This window comes from Columba livia, chromosome 1, assembly GCF_036013475.1.
Source record: "Columba livia isolate bColLiv1 breed racing homer chromosome 1, bColLiv1.pat.W.v2, whole genome shotgun sequence".
In the NCBI taxonomy this organism is placed as follows: domain Eukaryota; kingdom Metazoa; phylum Chordata; class Aves; order Columbiformes; family Columbidae; genus Columba; species Columba livia.
This window is the reverse complement of record NC_088602.1, coordinates 135713908-135740206: the sequence shown is the minus strand read 5'-3', so window position 1 is coordinate 135740206 and position 26299 is coordinate 135713908. Positions and strand designations below refer to the sequence as shown.

The 26299-nt window shown below is 38.9% G+C and overlaps 3 protein-coding genes across 20 annotated transcripts in view; 2 read left to right on the top strand and 1 right to left on the bottom strand.

Annotated features, from left to right (window-relative positions):
* Nucleotides 1–10069, top strand: part of KRAS (KRAS proto-oncogene, GTPase) — a 26010-nt gene extending 15941 nt beyond the window's left edge. For 2 of the 6 annotated variants that reach the window (XM_065032332.1, XM_065032322.1), the window contains 2 exons: nucleotides 933–1056; nucleotides 6548–10069. In XM_065032332.1, the coding sequence (XP_064888404.1) occupies nucleotides 933–1052 (120 nt within the window). In that variant the 3' untranslated portion in view covers nucleotides 1053–1056; nucleotides 6548–10069. Of the gene's footprint in view, nucleotides 1–932; nucleotides 1057–3795; nucleotides 3797–6547 lie in introns of all 6 variants that reach the window. The other 4 variants (XM_065032338.1, XM_005507069.4, XM_065032363.1 and 1 more) reach the window with 3 other exon arrangements.
* Nucleotides 9946–13469, bottom strand: ETFRF1 (electron transfer flavoprotein regulatory factor 1). The gene is made up of 3 exons (XM_005507066.3): nucleotides 13411–13469; nucleotides 12115–12212; nucleotides 9946–12002 (listed from the first exon to the last, which is right to left on the bottom strand). The coding sequence occupies exons 2-3, from the start codon at nucleotides 12157–12159 to the stop codon at nucleotides 11787–11789; spliced, it is 261 nt and encodes an 86-aa protein (XP_005507123.1). The 5' UTR covers nucleotides 12160–12212; nucleotides 13411–13469; the 3' UTR covers nucleotides 9946–11786.
* DNAI7 (dynein axonemal intermediate chain 7) overlaps nucleotides 12982–26299 on the top strand; it is a 25178-nt gene continuing 11860 nt past the window's right edge. Inside the window, exons 1-8 of one of the 13 annotated variants that reach the window (XM_065032229.1) lie at nucleotides 13554–13569; nucleotides 15164–15184; nucleotides 16921–17002; nucleotides 17125–17303; nucleotides 18244–18335; nucleotides 19591–19692; nucleotides 22858–22995; nucleotides 24889–25035. In XM_065032229.1, the coding sequence (XP_064888301.1) occupies nucleotides 18315–18335; nucleotides 19591–19692; nucleotides 22858–22995; nucleotides 24889–25035 (408 nt within the window). In that variant the 5' untranslated portion in view covers nucleotides 13554–13569; nucleotides 15164–15184; nucleotides 16921–17002; nucleotides 17125–17303; nucleotides 18244–18314. The other 12 variants (XM_065032196.1, XM_065032248.1, XM_065032218.1 and 9 more) reach the window with 12 other exon arrangements.

Genomic DNA, 26299 nt, shown 5'->3' with positions numbered 1-26299 from the left:
GCAAAACATTTTGCATCTTGTTATAACAAGAACATCCTCACAGATTTATCTACATTTTTAAGTTTATACACAACTATAATCAGTTTAAAATAACAGATACAACTTAAAGCTGGTGCTGCACCTCCTTATCTTGTATTTGCACTTTTGAAAGTTACTCTGAAATATAATAAATACAGTGAGGGTGCTTCGTAGAAGTACTTTGCTGTGACTGAAATATTCCTTTTCCTAAATCTAGTAGCTTGCTCTGTAAAGTGAGTAGCTTTAAAATATTGCCCCAAATTTAGTATTTTTGGGAGATTTTTTTGCTTTCTAACCCCTTAGGAAATTACCAGTTTAGACTTCATCTATACTTTGTTAGTGTGTTCCACATAAATAACATAAATGAGCTTACTTTTCTTTTTCTGCCCAAACAGTTACAGTTTCTAACTTTGGTTAAGAAGTAAAAATAGGTGGTTAACTGTATCTGTCTATAAGTAACCCCCAGTTAAGAATCTAATAAGGTTTTGTGCCTGCTAAATACATCCATGCCCACAAAAATGTATGAAAAGTTTCAATAACGCAACTGGTATTATTTTCAACACAGTATGCAACGGAAGAAAACCATCCTTATTCTTTTTTGTCCAAGTGTTATCTTGCATAATAAAAAAGGAGAGCTCGAAGTATAGAATATCCACAATAATTGTTAATCAATAAATTGAGCATCTCTTGTTTGTATTAAAAACTATTTATCAAGCAGCAAATGTGCAAGCCCAGCATTTTAAATATATAAGCAGAGATCCATATACTTCTCTCAAGTAAAGCTCATAATTTCAGTGGTTTTGTTGTGGGGTTTTTTTGTTTGGTTGGTTTTCTTTTCCCCCTGCCATGGGTGTCCCAATATGTCACAATTATTAATAAAGCAGTTTCTTAAGGAGTTGTGTTTTACAATGCAGAGAGTGGAGGATGCTTTTTATACATTGGTGCGAGAGATTCGACAGTACAGAGAGAAAAAAATCAGCAAAGAAGAAAAGACTCCAGGGTGCGTGAAAATAAAAAAATGCCTTGTAATGTAACAGGGTAAGTTTTGTAATATAACAGGGTAAGTTCTACAAATCACTTGCCAAATGAAAATGATTGACAGTGTCTTGCAAATCAGACATTTTATGGTTAATTGATGACATAATTTAATATGGAAAACCAATCAGATTTCAGTATAGTAGTTCTGAATAATATTCCTAGCAAACACTCAAGTATTATGGATTTGCTTTGTTTCGGGGTTTTTGATAAATAGATTAACAATGAGTCTTCACTGCATATCAAGTTCTCTATCTGTGAAACGGAGACCTGGTTTTGCGTGCGAAGAAGTCAAGAGGAAAAAGTTTTATTACAGATATATTGCAGATACTGTTGAAGTGAATATTGATTGGATCTTCAAGCTGATGAACCGAGGGGAGGGGATCATAATACTTAGAGTCCTTCTCAGATGCAGAAACGGGAGGTTCCTAATCGAGCAAAACAATAGCTGGCTAGTGGCTGATGCACAGAATTTCTTAATTCGCAGGCCCGTCCTTACGCCGTGCCATTTTCTTCTTGTTCTCCCTCAGCTTAAAAAATTCTTTCTAGAAACACACTAGTGAGCGATCCAGATTTGGACAAAATAGAAGTGTTTCACTTTTTTGAGAGCCTTGACAAGTGTCAGGGGTGGGGAAGCAACAGTGAAGTAAAACTGGAGGAGGATGGTGGATAAAACCCAAAAACCATGATCAAAAAAAAAAAAAAACCCACACCAAAAACCCAATACCCAAATTCTCATAAAGTAATTTTTTATCCACATACTCCACTTTAAGGAAAAAAAGGCAGGAGGAAAGGGAAGAAGCACCTGTGATACAGAAAAGTGCTAGTCTAAACTAGCTTTTTGAATGAGCTATCAGAATAGCTCCTTGCGTATAGTGTTATTCCATTAATTCTTTACCACTTACTGCACCATTGCAGAGAGTGGGCTGTTACTCCTTAAATGCTTGCTCAACAGGAGGATGACCTGGAATTGCCCGTTTGTGTAAAAGAAAAACTGTTTGCTTTTCAAAGAGCTTTTTTCACGCTTGAGAACATCTTGCGGAGAGGTAGTGGAATTTGACTTGAATCCTAAAGAGACTGTCACAACTGTAGGAATATTCCCTTCAATAAGGGAGTTTTATTCCTTTTGCCAGGGGGAGGGAGGAGGAAATTTCTTTCATATCAGTTTTAACTAGACCTGCTTAGGCTTACTATATTCTCAGCTTTTAAGCAATGAATGAGTGCTCTGAGACAATTCTTCAGATGTTTGCTTAAAAAAAATACCATTGGTATCAAAGGTTTCCTTGCAGGAAACCAGAAACATCAGTTATGAAGCTCCCCAGTCTTGCATCCAAAGATCTTAATAAAATTGATACCATCAAGACACCTTGTTTTCTTCTTTCCTAGTTATCAAAACTAACAAACAGCAGCTCAGCAAGAGTACTTTTGATGACAGCAAAATTGCTTAAGCCTCCTTCCTTTAGCCTTCTGAAAACCAACATTGCTGTTTCTTGCTGCCATAGCTCAAAGTAGTTCTTTTTTGTATACTGGGACTTCAAAGATCCTGAATTCTGTCTTCTTCTCCTTTCCATGGACTTCCTTGGGAGAAGGAGAACATGGCGTTGGGAATTGTGGTTCTCATTATTTTTTCAATGGAAGCATCTTTTCAGATTTTAAGGTTCTTTTTATAGCTCACCAAACATATGCTTCCTTTCTACCAGCTTCCTATTTTCTTTCTGTCTTTTGTGTGTTTTGTATTTTATTTTATTTTTATTCCCTACTTAGCAAACAGTCTTGGATAGAAACCTCCAGAACTTCAAGAATATCTGCTCAGGGAAGGAAACATTTGTCTTTGTACTTCAGGAAATTCTACATAGTATTGATAGTCATTTCAAAACCTTTAATTTAGGAGGCTAAGCTGGAGAAAGAGTATTCCAAAATTATTGTGATTCTAGTAGAATAAGAAATCTGGCATTTAAAGCAGTCTTGCTTTTATTGCTTTCCATTGAGCAAGAAGATACATATTATTTCAGTCTGATGCATAGTAGACAGCTAAGGAGAGCACCACCGAATGATGTGAGTCTTTCAGCTGTGATTTGAGACTTCAAGAATATTTATGATAACACAGTTTACACAGATAGGCAGTATTTATTTTCTGGGTTTTGTCTGTGGATAATCGAATGTGATAGTTCAGTGTGGTTTGCTACCTCTTGGAATATTCAGCATATCTTCTTGCTGCTTGCGGAATGCCTTCTTAGTTACATTAATCATCTACAAGGTAACTGGCAACTTTGACTACCCAGATCACCATTAACTGCTGATGCTTTCCAAGAGGTTCATTCCTTTGGCTGTTATGCAGTAAGGCATAAAGTACATAACATCTTATGCTTTGTCTGTGGTTTCCAACTAGCAAGAAGGAATTTGTAAAACTCCGTGTGAAATCTTCAAAAGATCTCTTTCTGGAAAGCATTAAAGTTTTTACATAAAAAGCATACTATAACAGAAGGTTTCTCTGGGGCATAAATTAGACATCTAGATAATGCAGTTCAGATTGAGTGAGGTTAATAGTAAAATGTTCTAGATTTGAATTTTAGGAATTCTAGATTCCAGATTAAAACGAATTTAATGATTTTTACATAGTAGTACATAGGTGTACAAATAGTTTATCTTCCTCATAACTGATACATGTGTGTATGCATATATATATTATGTATTTTAAAAAATATAAAAAGACTTTTTTCTATAATTTAAAACTTGTTTAAGGGTCTATTTTTGGGGCTGGGGAAATAAGGAATTCCCAGTTTCTGATTAATTTAAGGCTTCTTATTGATAGGCAGGTTAGTTGCTCAGTCTTGTGCATGCTTGTAACCATGTCGCCAGACTTGTGTATGGTTGTGGGTGGTGCTCCAAATAAAAGTTACAGTGAAGGAGCAGGTTCCCTCTGGGGGAACAATTCTGACTTTTCCATTCCCTTTGCCTTTCATAGTTGCCCTTTAGAAAATCAGGTGCCAGGAGCGAGCTCTGTCAGTGCACCTTTCTTGAGGCAGTGTGGTGTAGTTCTGTGCATGCACAGTGAATTTGGAGTTTTGAATCCTGAGACTGGGTTTAAAGCACTCATTCAGTACATCTGACGCTTTCCAAAAAGCCCGCACACAATAACTCCGTTGTTGGAGGAAGGTCAGCTGTGTGCAGGCCCTTCTCACTGAGAGAAGTAACGAGAAAGGTTGATCGCCTTTGATCTTACAGCGCTGATGCCTTTAGGGACTTTCCTGTAAACAGAGTATCCACTACTTGCATTTAAAATTTAATCCACTGAAAAGCAGAAGACCTCAGTTTATCTTAAGTTCTGTAGTTCTAATTCACAAATATTGCAACTGTAGTTTTGTATGTTATATTGCATTCACTACCTGAAGTCAAGAGGAATTGTGGCATGACCTACTACATAAATAGTAATTTTGAAGGCTTGATCTACAAAGGTGTAAATTCAAGGACAAAAGCTAAGTCAATTCTGTAGTATTTTGCAACATGCACTATATTTAAAAGATCATCAACTTCCTAGGTAGAATAAAGATATCAACTTTTATTGTGAAGTCATGTGTTTAAAGGCCCATAATAGCCTTTGGATATTACTTTATACAAGGTATTTTCTCTGTATTTACTTTAAAAGCAGTTTAATGAGGGAGGGCTGCTTGTAGAAGAATATTGTGCAGAGGTTTTTCTTGTACCATTCCTGTGTTCTAAGAATGAAACCATTCCTCTCTCTCTTGTGATTGATTCTTCATCCCTTCCTCCCAGCTGGGTGTCTGAGGTGAGAACTGCAGTAGATACACTTTGACACATCACTGCTTCTAGGTTGTTACCCTACATGAATGTTGCTAAATGTTCACTTTGTACATTAATACTGAAGTTACAATGAAAATACATTAGCTTCCTATAAAATACCAAGCATTTCTAATTCTCAGAAGATTCATGGGGGACATGACCTTTTCCAGAACCAAGGCTACTCTTCCCTTAGGCATGCTACATCCATTTTGTTGATCAATAATATTTTAGAATGTTAATAAGTTATTTGCAAGTGTATTTTGTTACATGACCTTGCAAAAGTGTGCTATTAGTATTGGGAGGCAGGCTTTGATCGAAAATCAGTTGTTTGTAAACGTTTTATTAACTTGAACGTGAAGGTTTTAAATAAATTTAGGTTATACTGGGAGCATAGAAGTGAAGGTATTTAACACCTCGGTATTGCTTGGGCTTGCCATATTAAGTTTCATCACCATTTGTTGTTTGACTGAAACAGTAATGAATTAGATGATTTTTGGCTTTTTGTTCTCGTGCGTTTTTCAGAGTTCAGGTTCAATTGTTTTACTGAAATAGGCATCCAGGAGTAAACAGATGGTTAATTTTTATTGGCAGCTTGAAGGCAAACTCAGGAGCTGCCAAGAGGTAGGAAGCTACCTGCTAGTCACAGGGCTAAATTTCTAGACCTAGTTCTGTAGTGGCACAGTTGGCTGCTGTGATACATTAATATTATACAAGTATTTGTGATTATCTAAAAGATAACATATACAGAGTAAGGCAGTGAAGAATCAAGATCATTTTTCGTCTTAATGATTTTATAACTGCCAGTACTCAAACTGTTAAATGTAAAGGCTGACTGAGAACATGGGTACTTGATTAGAATTTGGAGACACCCGAAAGCCAGGCAATAGAATAAACTGTTTCGCATAAACAGGTTGTTACAAAGCATACTGTATAACTTTGTACTTGATAGTCTTCGTATCAGGCTTTTAGATATGCTATTCTCTTTACCAGAGTTAATTTTTGTCAGCTATAATTACCCTCCCAAAATTAAAAACTACTCCATGTGAAGAAACATTAGCTTTTGTGTCTGTTCCTGTTGGAGCTGTGGGAATTGTAAATTACTGGTCATGATACAGCATCAGAGATAATGTGTTCCACGCGTCTTTAACTATGTAATTCAAATAAAATGATTTATCAGATAATAATTTATCATTGGAATATGGGATTTATTGATCTGCATTTGTAAATAATTATAAAACTGTGGTGTGATTACTGCATCAGTGTGCCTGAGAAATGACCTGAAGATATGGAATAATCATAACTATCTCTTTGATATAAAATTTTTGCTACAAATATTTGTATTTACTTTTTAAAGCTACATATAGATTAAGGCATAAACAAAATTAATGCTTCAGAACTTTATACATATTTAGAATCTAAGTGTGTGGTACCTGTACTTTTCCAGCTCGAGATGGGACAACGTGCCCTGTTGGAGAAGAGGGCAGCACACTACATTAACTTTCCTTAGTACATTAGTGATGGAATTGGATCTGTGGGGTGCCTGTGGTGAACCCCTGAGCCGTCACTTGCAGGCTGCTGGAAACCCAGGCTGGGGAGCAGCTGAGAACAAGGGCAGATGAAAACCGGCTGTACCTAAGCTAGCGTGTAAGTCTTTTAGTGTGATCTAAATGTGTGCATGTATGTCTCTTTTCAGGGTGTTGATGATGCCTTCTATACATTAGTTCGAGAAATCAGAAAACACAAAGAGAAGATGAGCAAAGATGGTAAAAAGAAGAAAAAGAAGACAAAGACAAAGTGTATAATTATGTAAATACAATCTATCCTTATTCTTAAGAAGTACTTAAGTAATTTTTGTACATTACACTAAATTATTAGCATTTGTTTTAGCATTACTTTACTTTCTGCTTCATGATCCTGTTAGCTTTACCTGAATGCTTGTTTTAAATGACAGTGGAAACTTCATTCCTCTTAAAGTGCCAGTATTCTTTGACTGTTGGTTCTTGAACTAGCAATGCCTGTGAGAGAAGAAAAAAGAAAAAAAATTAAAAAAACCCAACACACACACACAAAAACCTGAGAGCTGTCTTAGGACTCTTTGGTGCATGCACAGTTGCTAACTTCCTGTTTTTCTTACTGATTGTTCTGTGTGCAATGCAAACAATGAAATGATGTTCTATAGATTCTAACATGCCCTTCAGTCTTTCAGTTTTTAAATCTGGTTGGGAAAAAGGACTAGTTAGCAAAAGAGACTTTCATTTCAGCCTTTCTTTTCTTTTTAGACTGACTGCAATACAGAGAGACCAGAAGCCTTTATAGTCTTCCTGTTGATTTTGCTTCTAGGCATCTAGTCTTGTAGCATTTCAGATCAACTTTAATGAATGTAAAGATTAAGCTTTCACAAAAAATTTTTCGCTGCAATTTGTCTCGGTCACTCTTTAAATATTCTATTTTTTCTATAAAAAAAGAAAAATTAAAAAAAGACAATAATGCACATCTGGCAATGGGAAAAGTAAGAGCTCTAATTAGGTTAATTTGCTATTGTTAATGCATTGCTTTAAGACTTTCACTAACGTTTTGTATCTGAAGACCAAGGTGAAATCCTAGCTCTCCTGACCCCCAGTGGCAAATCTTTCAGTAGCCTTGTTCGGTAGGTACAGGATTTTGCCCTCAGTGTCTCTAGGAAATGCTAGAAAGCCTTAACAGATAAGTTGATTCAAGTTCTTAGGTTAATTCATACATGGAACCAGAATTTACCATAAGAATTAAATTGGAATGAATCCTAAACTACTACATAGTGAAGTAAAACCATTCTCTTTTCCCCAAGAGTGGCATTAAATATTTCTAGATGCCCGTTTTGTGCAAAATAGGGGAGGAATTTTAAATTCTAGGGACATCAAATGAGTGAATGAATGAGTTGAATTTAGCTGCTTCATGCAAATAATTTGGAAATCGACCGTGCCACAAAAGTAGTGTGGAATTTGCACAAACCATCAGCATATAACATGGTTTCCAGAGTCAGTGTTTTTTGTGTGATGTTCGTGAAGTGCTAGTTTTGTTGCACAAACTAAATGGATGGTGAGTGGCAATCTAGTGTCTAGACTGTCATGAAACTAGACCAAGATTTTAATGTTGTCTTTCTTTGTGATTAAGTTCTCTTGCGATTATTTTTTTTCCTCCCCCGCTCCTTTTCTGATTGGCATTAATGCAGAATTTTTGCAGAAGCTTTCATTTTTGGTACTGCAGTAGTCTAGCTATTCTGCACTAAAGTAAGAGCCAGTAACTCCAGTGTTGCCAGTTCCTGTTGTCTTACTGTAAATGTTGCGTTGTTTGATTTTCGTTAGGGCCTGGGTCCCTGAAGGTACACTTCTTCATAGTACCGAACTTGGCTGCAGAGTAAAACTTGAAAATGTGACTCTGGTGTACCTGAAAAAATAAAACACTAGACATTGAAGTAGGATAGTTCAGGACACTGGAAAGTTTGGGACAGGGATTAGCAGCTTTGCTCTAACCTAAGGTATACCTAAACGAGGATGTAGAAATTTTCCATACCCAACCTGGACCATTTATATGATGTCAAAGGTGCAACTGCATGAGAAAAGCATTCTTTTGCTTTTACAAAAAAACCCCACAGTGACTCTCATAGGTGGAGAGGTGCAAAGCTGGCAAGGGCCCGATACTGTCTGCATTGCTGGGTGGTCTTTAATTTCAATGTGGCTGCGAGAAATAATGCCCTGCCCTCCTTTCAGCTTCGATGTGAAATATACTTTAGATGATGAAATATTCTGAAAAACAGTAATAGGGGAACCTAACATTATCTCGTAAGGACCAATAAGGAATAAGAACAGATTTCTTAATGTTGCAAAACATTTTATAGCTTCCAAGGTTAAAACATGTTGGAGACACTTATTTGCACATCGTAGACAGTCTTGATTATATATGAAGAATGTAGCAAAAGTGGCGAGTATACCTTGAGCAAATGGAAGTAATCCTAAGATTACCTGAAGATTTTTGGTAACTGAGTCACACTGCATGTAAAATTAGGGCTGGTCTAAAATTCTGATGTTAATTTAACTAAAAAGTGTTAGGAGAAATTTTAGCTGAAATGTTTTAATCATGAAATGCGGATTTCTATAGCTCCAATATAAAGCTATATATAAATTTGGGTTGTTTTTTTTTGGTCAATGTGATCTGTAGCTACCAATCTAATTGAGTATAAAGTTCATTTAGATTAGCCCTTATTTACCTTTTTTTTTTTTTAAATACACATCCTTGTCACTGTTGTGCCGTTTTGTCTTAATATTTGTTGAGATTTGGTGAAGCATGTTGGATTGCAGCTTGCACAAGTTGATCTTGTAATTATTCTGTCTTTCCCTATTTGAAATGCTTTCAAAGAACATCCCTGGATGCTGTCTGTTCTGATAGCAACTACTAAATGAACATGTGAATCTCTTACCACATTAATACATTAAATTGCCATGTGTCAGGGAGTAACACCTTCTTACAGTAGCTTTATGTAACTCTGGTAAACAACTTCATAATTGGTTTTTGCAAAACTGAAATTTAACTCTTTTGACAAGTCTCACTGCCCTGGAATTTTTGCGAACATAAAGTTTCACTGTATAGATTTTGTTACAGTAGCAGGATCTCTGTAATGGGTAAATACTGACACAGTCTTCTGCTCTTGTCTGTACTATGAAGCAATACAATTATTACGTTCAAAGACCGTCAAACTGTAAAGAAATCCCTTTGTCTGAAGTTTACATAAAGCTACATAGATGGTAAATCTTTCCTAACATTTCTTTATTCCACTGTCTTGTGTTTTCATGTTGAAAATACTTCTGCTTTTTCCTCTTGAGTGCCAACTTCTTACTAGAATGACTTCTTAATGTAATATGTTTACCTGGAATGTATTTTAACTATTTTTGTATAGTGTAAACTGAAACATGCACATTTTGTACAGTGTGCTTTATTTGATGTGGAACATATATGCAGTGTGATCCAGTTTTTTTCCATCATTTGGTTGCGTGACCTAGGAATGTTGGTCATACCAGACATTAAGTTAAAAAAAGAAAAAAAAAAAAAAGACCACTGTTTGTTTTAAAGTTTTTAATGTTTTTAGGAGTATGTGCTGTGAGGTGATCTGGAATTTGAAATTTTTTTTGTCAAACTGTACTGCTCCTATTTATTGTAATGTAATAAAAAATAGCTATTGTGAGTTTCTCTCCCAGTTTGCTTTGTCTCCAAGAATTTCAGCGTCTCATCTCTGTAATGGAATATCCTGTGAATTGCACGAGTTTGGCAGTTATTCTCCGTTTATTTCTTGTACTTCTCGTTGCCTGTCACAAAGCGGTTGTCTTTGCCCACTGGTGTTCCCTTCCCGTGAGAGGGGGGCTGCCGCGCTTTGACAAAACACTTTATTGTCCTGATCCATCCCCTCTGGTCCGTGCGGGTTTAGTGTTCTGCGCCGGGCAGAGCCTCACTCACTGGTGCTCACTGCTTGGCTGCACCATCTCCAGCCGTGCCCAAGAGACCTCGTTCTCATCAGTCTCACAGCAGACTTGATGTAAATTAGTCCACAAGTTTAAAAGACTCTGAATTGCTATTCCGTCATAATTCCCAGGTGCACGTTTGTTTTCTTCTATCAAATGCCTTCCATAGACTTACAGAAAATACGAAAGGCATTTTTTAGTAATGATGGCGTCCAACGCGGGGGGGAAACATGAAACTGTTACTGTTCTATAAACTTTGACCCTTTGTTACCATGTCTACGCTTTGACCCTTTGTTACCATGTCTGGATAATCTTTTATCTGAGGAGGGTAGGTTAAATTTTGTATATAGAAGTATTAGTTCAGAATAGGTTTCAGTGCAACATATTGTAGAGGAGTTAAGCTGAAGTGGAAAGACCATTTTTCACATAAATGTGCTAGAAACTGAAGCACATACAATTCACCACAAGGTAGCACGCTGTCTTAATTTGCCACCACTTTTTTTTATTCTGTTCTGGAATTTACATGTGTAAAGACGGTTGCTATTGCCAACAGTTCTTCTGCAGTGAGTACCTCTATATATTTCAAAGATTATTCTTGTCCTATCTCCAGTATCAGTTATGTGGGGGGAAAAAGAAAATCCCCAAACCATAGTATGTGCAGAGTATCAGTTCTGGCACAAGTTTGTCTTGTCCACAGACTTTGCCATGGAGCAAACAGCCACAGTAAAACTTTTATTCCAGGAGAAAAGGGTCAAGTTCTGTTTTCCTGCTACGGTGATTACACAACATCAGAAATCAGCAGCAGCAGGAATTGTCTTTGGTGCTTAGACCAATATTGTTCATATTCACCTTTCCTGACACCGTAGTCTTCTTTCTGACAGAGTAAGACAGCAGTCCTGCTAGCCTGCCAATGTGGCTCTTGCACAGTAAGCAGATGTAGTTAAAGTCTTTAATAATTTACTTTACTTTTTGGAAGGTGCTCATTTACAGTGGAAATGAATCATTAAATGTGGAAGACTTTCAAAATCAGAGGAATCTCTTAAGTTACAGGAGAAGTGTAGCACCTTGAATCAGTACTCAAACACGCAGCTATCAGCTAACAAAAGCACAGCTGTTCAACATCGATATCGAAGTGAAACAGAACGGAGTCTGGAGTTTCAGCCTAAGTCTTATTTTTGGGGAAACAAGTCATGTTGCCACTACTTCCTGCAAAATCGTTTTCATACATAGAATTTTAGTTCAAGGAGGTCAAAAGTAGTTGAGGAAAAACCTAATACTCATATAATAGAAATCCTTCAAGTGACTACATAAGGGGACGCAAAGTCTTAATTTATACTTTAGATGGGTTGGAAGGATTTACATTTCATTTCTTCTCAGGTTGCAGCTCTTTTATTGTTTGTTTTTATGGATTTATATCATTACATGCCAGGTCACTAATACCAGTTATTGATTGTCGTCACTGTAGTAGCGCTGTTTCATAGCTCTGTATTTTCTGAGAAAGTACAGAGCTTCCAACTCTTTTATAACAAACTCTCCTCGTGCAATTAGTTGCTTAATTTTTTCGGGATCTTTCACATCTTTGTTTTTTAGAAAAGCTGCTTTCAAACGGCTTCTAAAGTAGTCTGCTCCTTTGGGATATTCCCTTCCAAGGTACAGCAGCTTGAAGAAAAAAAAAAAAGAGTTTTGTTTTGTTTTGTTTTAATAGATCCAGTGTACAGTAAAAGGGTTTTGTCTGGTTGAGGAAAGTGCTCGTGGCATTTCAGACACTTACATTTTTGTATAGATTCAACACTTCCCGTCTTAAAGAACTGGCCATTCTCACATTGCAGTGAACTCTTTTATTCTTGTCTGCTATTATTGTTTTTTTACCTGAAGAACAATCAGTTTGACGTTAGCCTTCCATGGGAGTCAGTAAACCCCAGCCTCATCCTCCACAGGAACCGCACAGTTTCTAACCAGACTCCTTTATCCTACCGAGCGCTGTTCTCTCCAACTCTGTTACTTTATCATTCTACCCGGTGTCTCGTCTGCTTTTGGCTTCTTTCATTTTTGATCGTCTAGTTTCTTGTCTACCCTTCCACCTGTCCTCAACACAAGAAACCTCCAAAACCCCTGAACTACCATAACACCCCTTTATCTCTGTGCTGTTCATCAGCTGCTTTCACCCCAGCTGCTGGCCCGGCAGCTTCTCACTGTGCTCTGCTACACAAACACTTATATCTATATACGTATGTGTGTACCTATATATCTACAGTGGTAACACACCCTGTTTCTCCAGAAATAAGACAGGGTCTTATACAATTTTTGCTCCATACATGCTTACTCTTAATAGCTGCCTGGACACCATTTAAATTGGCTTTTTAAATGTACTGTATAGAGGGCTCATTTTTGGAGTAGGGATAATATTTCAAGCATCCTCAAAAATCCTGAAAAATCATGCTAGGGCTTATTTTCAGCATAAGTCTTATTTTTGGGGAAACAAGGTATATATATATTTATATATATTTTTATATATATATACACATATATATACACATATATATGTGTATAAATATATACATATACAAACCAACTACGAAACAAACAAAACCCCCAAAAACAAAGAAAAATCAACAAAAAAATAAACCAAGCCCCGAAAAAACAAGACTGTAGGTATTCCTGCAATTTTTGCGTTCATAAATTTTGTTTGGGTTTTTATTTTTAAGTTGTTTAAGTGCATTACGAATTGAGTCCAGTGCTGGCAGTATTTGCCAGTACTGGCAAAACGTAACGTGAAAAATATATCACGCGTTAGTACCGACGTCAACCCACTTTTATTTTCGTAAACACAAGGCACCGGGCTGCAGCCCGCCCTCCCCAGACGGCACCACCGGGGGCCGGGCCGCCCTCCTACAGGCCCGGCGGGGCCGCGGCCCGTCCCCCCCGGGCTGCCGCCTCCCCCTGCTCTGCGTGCGGGGACCGGTGCCTGCCGCCCTGCCCTGTCCCCAGGGGGCTCACCCGCACACGACCCCCAAACCCCCGGCCCAACCCTCCCCGGCGGGGCAGAGGGAGAAGGTCAATAGCTCACCAGCTACGCGCCGGCGCCGCTTTACGGCAAAGCCGTAACAGGAGACACCGCCCTCCTCTCGCCCGGCCTGGGGCGGGGGAACGACGGACGTACGCCATTGGCCAGCGGCGTGCACGTGGGAGGAGGGGCTGGTCGCCTAGGCAACGCGGCGGCGCCATGGTGAGAGCGGGCCGGGGGCGGCCGGAGTGGGTCGGGGTCTCCCCTCTGTACGGCGCTTTGTTCCCGGGGCCCGCACCACGGCGGGCCGGGGCTCCGGGTGTGGCCTGCTGGGGCCAGGCCGCGGGTTGCCCCTGCGCCCTCAGCAGCTGCGGGCGGGCGACGGCGGCGGCGGCGGGCTGTGCCCGGGCGGGTTCCTGGCGCCGCTGTAGCCGCGGGGCTTTGAGCTGCTGCGGGGAAGAAAGGACGGCAAGAGTGGCGGTAACGGGCGCCTTGAGGCGCTGGTTCAGTGGGGCAGTGGTAAGGGCTGGGCTGAAGTGTTCCCCGCAGGCTGCTGAAGGACTGGTGTTTGGAAAAGGGGATTTAAGGCTTCGAAAAATCACAGAATCACAGAATGTTAGGGATTGGAGGGGACCTCGAAAGATCATCCAGTCCAATCCCCCTGCTGGAGCAGGAACACCTAGGTGAGGTTACACAGGAATGTGTCCAGGCGGGTTTTGAATGTCTCCAGAGTAGGAGACTCCACAACCTCCCTGGGCAGCCTGTCCCAGTGCTCTGGCACCCTCACTGAGAAGAAGTTTCTTCTCATATTTAAATGGAACCTCTTGTGTTCCAGCTGGAACCCATTACCCCTTGTCCTATCATTGGTTGTCACCGAGAAGAGCCTGGCTCCATCCTCGTGACACTCATCCTTTATATATTTATAAACATTGAGGTCACCCCTCAGTCTCCTCCAAGCTAAAGAGCCCCAGCTCCCTCAGCCTTTCCTCAGTAGGGAGATGCTCCACTCCCTTCATCATCTTCGCGGCTGAAGGGCACGTTGGCTTTTCTGAAATCCCCCAGTCTCGTTTCTCGTGCTGCGGTTTGTTGCTGTAGCTGCTCTGAGGGAACTAAAACTCTGCTGTCAGAATCGCCCCACAGTAACAAAGGGCTCCGCGTTCCCTGGCGCAGCCCGTCTGCTCCTCTCTCCCTCCCCACCCTGCAGGGATGCTCTCATCAGTTACGCTCTCTAAACTCACATGGCGCTATTTAGATATTGCACAGAAAAGGAAATGGTTTGGTAAATCAAATAACCGATTCACTGGTAGGTGTTTGGCTTCCTAGAACCAGTTTTTATTTCCTGTAGTTGTTTGGAGAATTCCCCTAATTACACTTTTTCACTTTGTGTGCAGCCTCCCCGTAAATAAGACAAGACTCTGGTGGTGTTTCTGTGCCGTCCTAGGTCATCGTGTGATGTAATTTAGTGTTAACAGGAGTAGCACACAGCATCAGTTGATCAGTTCAGAAAATGTTTTTTGAGTAAACTTTATATTGGACTAAATTATATATTTATTGTACATTAAGTTTTTATTAGTGGGAATAAGTAGATCCACTTCTATAACCATAAGCGTAGTCTAACCTGTTAGATTATGATGGTCTGGAGTCATGTGTTAGTGGCTAATTTTCTCCAGTATTGAAGTGATTGTCATTCTTATTTTTTCAACAGTTAATCTCATCTAATTTTGCCGAGTAGTTATATTTTCTAATTATTCCTTAATGCTCAATACCTTGTTCTCTGATGCTCACTTTCTTCTTTTTCCCTGCCCTGATCTTCTAGGGTCCAAAAAAGAAAAAAAAGGTAGGTAGACAGAAATACGCTCTAGTTCACATACAGCATTTTGGCCCTTGCAGTGTTCGTTTATATAGTGTGCCAGCACAATTCTGTTATTTTGGAAATTAAATGAGTAAAATTACAAAGCACTTCATACTGAAATTAAAGTAAGCATCAATTACTTCTGGACTTAATGTCTACAAAACATTATTTTTAAGAGGTTCTGTCATAACAAAGGTGCTGTGACACCATAATTGCATGCAAATGTGTTTTTTAAAAGGAAAAAGTTGGAGGGGTTTTATTTTTTTTTGTTTTTTAATCTCTGTCTCTTCTGAGCCAGCTGGTCAGGCTGAATCAAATTTGAAAGAGGAACAGGCGTCTCCAGGACACTGAGCTTGTGTCCCTTTTGCAAGGAGGTTGAGTCGTGTTTCTGCGGAGCAGCCAAAGAGAAGGCGGCAGGTGCAGCCGCTGTGAGTTTTGCTTGGCAGGGGGTGCCCAGGCGCAGAGCCAGTGCCTTGGCTTTGGGCTGCAGGCTGCGCACAGAACGTGGTGGGCAGGGAGCACAACAGGCAGAAGACCACAGGAAACTGGCTTGCATAAATTTATGCCCATGGATTATTATTAATACAGTGAGAATGAAATTATCCACCCCTCCCCCAGAAAAGAACACGTTCAAATGTATTCCTTGGAGAACTGTGCATCTCAGCTTTGTCATTTCTATGTTAAGTCATAAGCACGTGAAAACAAGTTGACTGAAAAGTGACTGTAAGTAATTGAAACAAGCAGATTTTCCATCTTTATTTTAAATGCCATTTTGTAGTGATAGCGCTGATCCTACACATTTGATTAAACCATCCCTGATCCATGCAGAAAGCAAACAAACACAAAATCAAACAAAATGGTAATAAAAACTAAAAACCCATCCAAGAGACTTTCTTTTTGCTGGTGAGGAAAGAAGTGAGGGGGTCATTAGCAAACATCATCAAATCCAACAGGAATTATGCTGTTCAAGTCTCTTGAAAACAATGTGGCCTCGTGTACAGATCCAATTATAAAATATCTATGTGTTTCATCAGTGAGGAATCTATGAATGCTATGAGTTACAGGACAAAATACAGTGTTCTATTTTGGTTGATCTGTTATATGACAGTAGATTTTGTATTTTAATGGCCTCATTTTTAATTTATTTTTTTTTTTTAAATATATATCCAGATGGCAGAGAACTGAAAATGAAGATAATTTCTGAGAAACCTAAATTTAAAATACAGTTATTCTAGAATTAGCCTAGAGGTTGAACAGTTAATTGTCTTGAGTTGCAGTTAGGATTTTACAACAAAAAAGAGAACTCTCTGTTAGTTGTCTTGCGTATTAGGTGCTTCTAAATGCCAGACTTGCCTATATCCCAAAATACATTTCCCAGTATTTACTAAAATGTTTGAAGTTCTAACGTCTACTTACTTATCAGGTCCACCTTTTATTCAATTTCTACATTAAAACAAGACATTTTAATATTGTCCTATTGTGGCAGTGTTCAGGAATGTCTAGCACAGAATAATGTATTAATTGTGAGAGCCTATATTGCATCATGAAAATGAGAAAAAAAAAATTGAGTCCAGGATGTGGGTTGCTGTTCTGGAGGCTTCAGTGTCTAACATTTTAATTCAGGGATCACGTTAGAAGGGCAAAGTTATAGAGGACAAATACCTCCCAAAATGTATTCAAATAATATTGACACTCATTTTCTTTTTATTGCAAACATAAAGTCCGGTGGCAAAAATAAAGTTAGTAAAGCTGAACAACTGAGATTACAGAAAGAAGAAGAAGAAAGGAGGCTGAAAGAGGAAGGTACTGTGCACTTCATTTATAGAGATTACGATGGCACAAATCACTTATTTTAATTAAATGGACAGAAAGTAATTTCCTAAACTGTATGTGGATCAATATCTATCTCTATCTCACAAACACAGGTGATTTCTCCTTCTTTTCTTGTGTGGGCCAAATCCTGTGTTACTTGTTACTGGAAGTCACTTTCCTATCGGAACCATACTCTTTTCTCCGGTTATTTCTACTGTGATTAGTAACTTGGGAAGGAGGATGACGTCTTCTGCCTCTACTGACTGACTGATTCTCCACTCACTTCTTCAAGGTCTTTCTATTGTGGATCCCTGTAGCCCTTAAAGTGAAATCCCAGTTGCGTGATTTGACCTGTCCGCCCCATCTGAACGTGTCTGCTTTGGAGTTTTAGTGTCACAATCCATACCCCTGTCTGAACAACAGATCCATCCCTCCTGCTTCCCTTTCTACCCTTAATCCAGCCTGGTGGGGGCTTGGGTTTGCTATGACTGCTAGTTATAGTAAGCAACTGCTGGTCACTAGTAATCTCAGTGGTGGGGAGTCGTGGCTCAGGTGAGTACAGGCAGATTTGGGAGCTGCCGTTGCTCCTGCCTCTATGCAACACAGATAAATTTGAAGTGATTTGCACATAGGCAGTGACATTCACACCACTATTTGAGAACATCAGGATTGATACATAGGCTGTACTAGTTTAGGCTTAGAGGTTGGAATCTATTTTCGTTTTCACACCCTCTCTAATTTTCTAGTCCCTATGGCAGCAAAGAAAAACTAAAACTGGGATCAGAAGTCACTGATCCTGAAGAGGATTTCAACAAATAGCTGTAAGATTGAAGTTGTATGGAACCAAAGGCTGTAGGAAAGGAAAAGAGTCACTTTGAGCTGAACCATTCAGACAGTTTTACCCTTGAGTCCGGATTAAGAAACTGGGTCCATTGAAGCTGTAGATAAGAGTGTGTTCCTGCTGCCATTTCTGAGGGGAAAAAGAGGGCTTTCTGCTCCTCGTCTCCACTTGTGTTGTCAGAGACTGATGTGGTAGCACCACAGGCAGTGTGTTTTAGTACTATGATTCAAATTAATTCAGCTCATTGGGAAGATTTCTGCACAATATAATACACACATCCATGTTGTTCATTATTGTGGTTGTTTTGTCATTGCATCTAATAAACAAAAGGTTTGTCTGGTTTTATTAAGCAAAATATAACTGTGCTCTTGATATATTTCCCAATCTTCAGAGGAAGCCCAAATTCAAGCACAACAAGAAGAAGCAGCAAGACTTGAAAAGGAGAGAATTGAACAAGAGCTGATGAAAAAGCTTGAGGCAAAAGTTAGTTTGTACTCACTGAAAAAATCTAATCGTATTTCTAAACTTGTCACAAGGTCTGCAAAATGTTAATAATTTAGTGTGAGAATAGAAATTAATTCACTTGTGTCCTTGGTGTTGGGAACAATGTAGAGGAAATTTTCTGTCATCACTAGATTAAAATTAATAATGAAAAATCTAGCCAAGCTACTGAAAGATACTCATATAAGATCCCACAAATTGAGAAGGTCATGAGCTGGATTAATAATAAAGCATAATGCATGTAAAGCCAAGGGAAATGGTCCAGATTTCTTTTTCTTTAGTATTATTTCACTAAGCAAATGTTTGGTGTAGTGTTGCTTTGATTCAGAAAAATTCCCTGAGATGAGATAGTCTTGCATAGTTTTGATACATAAAGATGCTGCAGTTAGATACATTAACTTTTGCAATATGTCATACTCTGGTTTGAATAAATGCCTCTTCCATTTCTACTACACTTTTGATTGGACGTATTTTTTGTGTCCCTCATAATTCCATTTGGTACAGCTGTGGCAAGAAAATTTTGGTATGGATTCTGTTAAGTGGTTACATGTTAGGGCAGATACATTGATTTGTGTGTGTGCGTGTATATGTGTGTGTATTAGAATATATATATATTTATTTTTCTGAGAAGACTGGAATTCAGAACAAAAACTGATTGGTAATATCTAATTTTTTGTGTGTTTTCAAAAAAAAAAAAAAAGAAAAAGAAAAAAAAAAGAAGGAGATTTACTACCAAAAAAAAATTTGGTTGGATGTTTTCACAAAAAATCAATCTTGCCTGTGCCTCTTGTTCTTCCCAGAGTATTCTCCTCCTTCCCCCCCTCCTCCCCCACCCCAAGGAGAGGAGAGGAATTTAAAATACGGAAATTATAAGGAAAAAAAATAATAATCTTGCGAACATTTTCCCAACATATGCTTACATTTTTTAGCAGCTCTCATTAGAGCTAATTCCAGGATTATGATATGGAAACTGTTCAAGTGAGAGGTAACAATCATATGACATGTTAAGTTTATCATATGACTCAGCAGCTAATGTGATGACAATAGCATACTGCAAACTACTGCAGTCTTCTGAATTAAATGTTTCATAAAAACCCAACATTATCAGTGTTTGGATTTGTTTAAACGACAACTTGTTCAAATATCCCAATTCTTTTTTTTTTTTCTTTCATGTAATATAATTGTAAGAAGTACACCAAATATTTAACTCATCTGTTTGATATATAAATTTTAATAGGATCAGGAACGAAGGGAGTCTGAACTAGCAGAACTGCATTCACTGGAACAGAAGTTTTTGTCTGCACAGCAGTGGAAAAGAGATTACAGAGCATACGCAAAGGTAAGCTTTCTTTCAAAAATCTGCCCACTGTCATAGAGGTTTGACAATGGACAGAGTTTAGGCTATGTCTCCATTACAGGATCCAGAAGTTTCCATTTGTTGAATTTCGGTGTGTGCTATGACTGCATTTCAAGTTCCATCTCAAGGTAGTGACTGGCCATGCTCGCTCTCTTCTGTCTTCTATACTTTGGCGTACTCAGAAAAGAAACATGGGCAAAGAAGAGCCTGTTTTGTTCATTCTACTTCTTAACATTCCACAAAAAAGCTCTGCCAGGGCTTAAAAATATTTCTGTAGAATTGGAGACAATTGACAACATTTGTTCCAGTGGTTCCTGGGTATCACAGGTCATCATTTGTAGAGATGCTGGCCAAAACTTTGAAGGACATGGCACAAATCTAGGTCAGATACCGGGATTGGAGATGTATGAAAATGCAACCAAGAAATAAAAAATGCAGTTCAAAGTGACCTACATGGTGGCTGAATCATCACCCAATAGTACTATGTACCTGTAAAGTTAAATTTTAAATAGTAAGGTATGGAAGTCCACTAGTAGAACATTTCACTCTCGTGAATCCATCTTGCAGAAACATTCAGCAACAGTCTGATATGAGATTGGGTCAGTTTGGTTCCAGGTAAGGTGAAAGAGACTTGAGGACACAAGGAGTTTATCTTTATCTTGTTTATCTTGCTTCAGCATTTATAAAGCCTCTGCAGAGCAAATTTACAATCATAGGATAAATCACATTGGAAGGGACTTCTGAAATTTATGTACTTTAACCTCGTGCACAAAGCAGGGCAAGCTCTGAAGTTAGATCAAAGTGCTCAGTTGGGTTTTGAAAATTTCTGAGGGTGAGGATACCACAGTATCTCCAAGCAACCTTTTTGAGTGCTTTACTGCTCTCATTTTAACATTTTTTCTTTAAAAGCAGTTGGCATTTCCCTTGTTACAGCTTGTGATCATTGCCTAACTGCCATGACACACCATCTTTGTGCACCTCTGAGGAACATTTGCCTCTTTTTTTCTCTATAACTCCTCTCTAAGTACTGGTAGATTGCATTTGTTAGTCCTCTCCAGACTAACAAAGCTCAGCCTTTTCTCATGTGTCATTTTCCCCAGTACCCTGGAGAACAGGAGGCTGAGGGGAGACCTTATCACTGTCTACAACTCCCTGAAAGGAGGTTGTAGCATGGAGGGTGTTGGTCTCTTCTCCCAAGTAGCAAGTGATAGGATGAGAGGAAACGGCCTCAAGTTGTGCCAGGGGAGGTTCAGATTGGATATTAGGAAACATTTATTCACGGAAAGGGTTGTGAAGCACTGGAACAGGCTGCCCAGGGAAGTGGTATAGTCACCATCCCTGGAGGTGTTTAAAAAACGTTTAGATGAGGTTCTTGGGGACATGGTTTAGTGCTAGAGTTAGATTAGGTTATGGTTGGACTCTTCCAACCAAAATGATTCTATTATTCTGTGATTCTAACCATATTAACATCCCGCCTCTGGACCCTCCAATGCATCACTCTTGTGCTGAGGGGCACAAAACCAGGTGCTGTGCTTCAGACGTGGCCTCAGGAGCCCCACAGAGGGAGCAGCCCTGGGCTGGCAGGTCACTGTCTCCCTGATGCAGCCCAGTGTGCCCTTAGCCTCCCTTGTCACAAGGGTGCAGCATGGTTATTTCACAGTCGCATCTTGACACCCTTGGGTGATATTTATTACCTTTTCAGTTGATGACAAACTCTGATTTTATTATATTATCGTGTGAACAAGAGAATCTCTTGCTCATTTCGAAAGGGGACAGTTGTTGTTTATGGATGTTTCAGAAGAGTATTTCTTGGAAGGAGGAACAGAATATTTTTTTGTTTTCAAGACTAATGGCAAAATAGAACTATTATTTTTAAAATAAATTTTCAAATAAAATACAGGTAGATTATGGGAAATACCATTCCCATACCATTATGGGAAATACCATGTATTAGTCTGTTGTTAGGAAGATTTAGGGCAAAAGAAATATATGATACCAAATGCTGAGTTTCCATGTTCATTTCTGAACAAATTCAGTTCAGATTAACATATACATTTACCAATTATCCTGAAATTGATCCTTTTTCTCAAAGAACGGGTGCTGTTGTTTTTAAGAAAGGTGAAACTGAAGCTCTCTTTTAAGTGCAAAGATGTTAAAAAAGGAAAACAGATGTGTTAGCTATTGAAGATTGATCAATCTTTTATACAGGAATTTCCAGTGACCTGAGCACTCACCTATTATTGCGTTTTTTGAAATCAGTGGAGATGGTTATGGAAGTGGTTGGGAATGCAATTATACAAGCACTTTTGCTTTTTTGCTTTAAAAGATCTGGTTTACATTGTAATGCAATCCTTAGTAACATTGTGTTATTAATCTTCACAGTAAACAGGGAGGCAACGTTTCCTTGATATCCTACTAGAGGGATGAAAAAAATAACATTTTATATGATAAATTGATCCCATAAACCAGTGCTAGACTCAAGTGCAGAGTTAAGTGTGTTTAGCCTGTTGGTGATTTTTTTTCTTTCCCCACCTATAGGAATGACCAATAACCTATATGAAAATGAAATTATTAAATAAAAAGATATATAAGATTTCACATTCCCACCAGAGGTTCCTGTAACAGTTGAATTTGTGCCAGTGAGGAGAAGGAAATCTCCTTCAGAGGCAGAGAAAGGAGAAATAAACATGTTGGAGTAGAAGGCTCTTAGGCGGCTTTATTGCCAGTGTAGGAATTTTCAGTTTTGTTGGCAGTATCTGGTTTGAAAACCATCTGCCTCTTCCACCTGCACTGTTTCCTCATTTATGGTCTCAGTCATTTACTCCTTCAGCTCTACATTTGTGGCAGGTACTGAATTCATTGCTTTTGTAGACATGTAAGCTCTACCTTGCAGAACAGAAACCTCTGATAAATGAATACGTATAAACAGCAAGTGTTAGGTGAGCAGAAGTATCTTAACACATTAATATCAAAGTAAACCATTTTTTTTCAGGCATAATGATAAGCCAGGTGGTGTTACAGTCCTGTTTAGATGTAGGTGTGAATGTATCAATGTATTTGTCTTTCCAAATCCACATTTTTCTTGTAATAATGATGGTCATTTGTGCCATATACCTGTATCTGCTTTTCTTTGGACATTTTCTGTAGTGGGAGCATTACCTCAGTTGTGATGGAAATCCTGACCCAACTGTACTGCAGGAAATAAATACTTTCATGAGTTTATGGCGTGACGATCAAAATGAGGACATTCAACTTGTGATGAAGAAGGGGGAACAGGTACTAAATGTAAGTGTTAAAATGGTATTTTTCAATTTAAGCTTACCAGAATGTATCCTTAATGACCCCCAACCCCCCCTTTTTTTTTGTGGCCAAGTGACTGAAATTGTCCATAACCTTGAAAACACAGAAGTTTTTTCTTAAGTTTTTACTTTTTTTTTTTTTTTTAATTAGGGATTTATTTTTAACTCTAAAGAAGATGACTATTGACTTTAAATATCCAGTGCATTTAAGGGATTTATGTGTAATGATTCTACACTGAGCTCTATTAATAGTATTCCAACATCCATCGTCCCTGATACGTACATTTTAAAGAGTCTTGAGCCAGAACATACGAGCTCTTGTCACATATAGATGCTCCAGTGGACAACAGCCTTATGGTGGAACACTTGCAGCCAGTAAAGGGTCATATAAGAGCAGGAGTTCCCAAAATGCAATCTACCAATTATTGATGGCTTTTTAAGCAATTTTAAGCAATTTGTGGCTGCTCTGTAAATTTAGAATTTTATTTTCACTTATGCTAACTTTATAGTGTTTTTCAGAAAGCTAAGTGGGGTCTTTCAGAAACTGGGGGAGAAAGTCACACGTGTAATACAAACGTCATTGGGCTGCTTTGGTTCTGAGTGTTACATTTCCTATCTCGCAACGCTTGCTGGGTGCTGCAATTTTCCCTTTCTGCAAGCTGCCTTTTTCTGAGCCATGCTGGCCCTTACCAAGAGTTTTAACAGATATCTCCTCCCTTGATCTTCTGTGCTGTGACCCAAGCAAAAAGCCCGGCAGTTGCCCACTTCTGCTCCTTCTCGCCACCCTTCTCCCCGCTGTCACATCTTTTCCTCCACCCCGCTGTGTTTCCCATCCAACGCTGATGCAGTTACAGCTCCTGCAGGTCCTGTAAACTTCTACTGCTTTGCACTGTACTCTCAGAAGGGTATTACATAATACTAGAAGAGAAGCATTTTTGTTTCCCCCCTACTGGAAATGCGAGGTAATGCCAAACAGATTGTCTGTCTTCTCTGGGACTAAAACACTTGAACGTTTCTTTCCTGTTCTACACGTTTTTAGAGGAAACTGTGAAACACTCTGAACGGTGAGATCATGTAGCTCAGCAGTTTGGAGTTGACTGTCAAGGCAGGCCGTGTTCAAGGTGCAACATAAATAAGACAGTCGTAGTGATGGTTCTGCTGTGGCTTTGCTGCATCTTTAATGAGCAGTAGCACTGCAATTCCAAAAGATTAAGAGGAAGAAGGGTCTGGCAAGTCTGGAAGGGAGGCATAAATATAATCTGATCCTCCCTTCGTTTCAGTGTTACAGGTCACTTTGGCCAGCTAGGAATTTTTTTAGTTCTATACAAGCATTTAGATGTTAAGATATTAGCAGGTAGTGGAAGACAACAATGTTATGACAGAGTTCCAAACGTCATGCTGAGGTTTGTTCTGAGAATTAAAATGTAATTGCTGTATGTCTTTCTATTTTTTTAAAGGTTTTATAGTTGAGTTTATTGCTATAGAAAATATGGTTCCAAAAAGAAACTCGAAACTTTTCATTAAAACTAATTTTTGACCAAAAAGTTTCCTCATATGACCAGTCTGGTTCAATAAATTATGTATTCTGTAAGCTAAGATTTCACAACCCACAAGTTACGGAATGAAGGAGTTGGACTAGAGGAATGAAGGAAGGCAGACTTGGCCCTGGCATTTCCAGCACTTTGCATGGTTGACTGTTTATCTGATAATGCCATCTTAGCACAATTTCTACAGATATAATGAAAAATATTGTTTTCACAACTAAGATATGTTTAGGTACAAAGGAAGCAAGTTGGCCTAATTTTTTATAATAGAACACACAGCATATTAAGACTGGTATTAAAACAGATATACTTTTCCCACATATAATGTCTTCTAGTTAATAGAGAAGTTGCAGTTTCTTTTATTGGACACACCACCAAATGAGATAACAGAGAAAGAAACACTCCAGTACCAGGAATCTATTCTGGAATTGCAGAATCTGCTGCATCAGAAGTACAATGGAGCTACAGACCACCTGCTTAAAGTAAGATTTACTGCTTTGAAATGGTAATATGCACAATGCACATAAGCTTAACTACAAGTTTCTTGTTGTGGTGGTTGTTTTTGTTTGTTGTTAAATTGTCACAGTTTAGTATTGGAGCTTCCAGATTTAGCATTTGAGTTTCCACATAATGTGCATAATAGATACCAGACTTGTAATTCTTCAAAGTCCTTGAAAATCTTAGCTTTACAGTGGAAATTCCTATCATTAAGTCATTTAAGATTAAATTATTGTGAAACTTTGTGAGATTTGGACATGTTGAATACAAGGGGCGCTGGATGAAATTTGTTTCCTATTTTGTCTTAGTGATTTAAATTAAAGCTATTTGACTGTACAAAAGGTTGCAAATGTGAAAAGCAGGTAATAAGGTTAGCTTGTACACATTTTTTAATATAAGTTCAAATGGCTAAAATATTTTTCAAACTAAGATCTTGGAAGAGTAAAAAGTATTTAAAAACAAAAATGAAAATGTGCTTGGGAATCCATTTTCTGGGGTGCATGTATAGGTAGTGATCTTGTTTGCTATTTTAGGTATATTAATCATATAGGAAGTATGTGTACCAAAACAATATTGCTAGAAGAAGGAGAAAAAAAAAGGAAAAGAGTAAAGGAAATCACAGAATGGTTGGGGTTGGAAGGGATCTCTGGAGGTCATCCAGTCCAACCCACCTGCTGAAGCAGGTTCACATAGAACAGATGGCACAGGAATGTGTCCAGGTGGGTTTTGAATGTCTCCAGAGAAGGAGACTCCACAACCTCTCTGGGCAGCCTGTTCCAGTGCTCTGGCACCCTCAAAGTAGAGAAGTTTTTCCTCATATTCAGATAGAACCTCCTGTGCGTCAGTCTGTGCCCATTGCCCCTCATCCTGTCATTGGGCACCCCTGAAAGGAGTCTGGTCCCATCCTCTTGACATCTGCCCTTGAGATATTTGTAAGGTCTCCTCTCAGCCTTCTCTTCTCCAGACTGAACAGACCCACCTCTCTCAGGCTTTCCTCATAAGAAAGATGATCCAGACCCCTAATCATCTTCATAGCCTGCCGCTGACTCCCTTCAGTAATTCCTTGTCCTTCCTAAACTGGGGAGCCCAGAACTGGACCCAGTACTTCACATGGGGCCTCACCAGGGCAGAGTAGAGGGGGACGATGACCTCCCTTGACCTGCTGGTCACACTCTTCCTAATGCATCTCAGAACACCATTGGCTTTCTTGGCCACAAGGGCACATTGCTGGCTCATGGTCAATCTGTT

Excerpts from the sequence above, each read along its gene's own strand:
- ETFRF1 (XM_005507066.3), bottom strand. The coding sequence starts at position 12,159 with ATGGCCAGTTCTTTAAGACGGGAAGTGTTGAATCTATACAAAAAT. Across the intron at positions 12,003-12,114 it reads TGTTGAATCTATACAAAAAT|CTGCTGTACCTTGGAAGGGA; the intron begins GTAAGTGTCTGA and ends TTTTTCTTCAAG.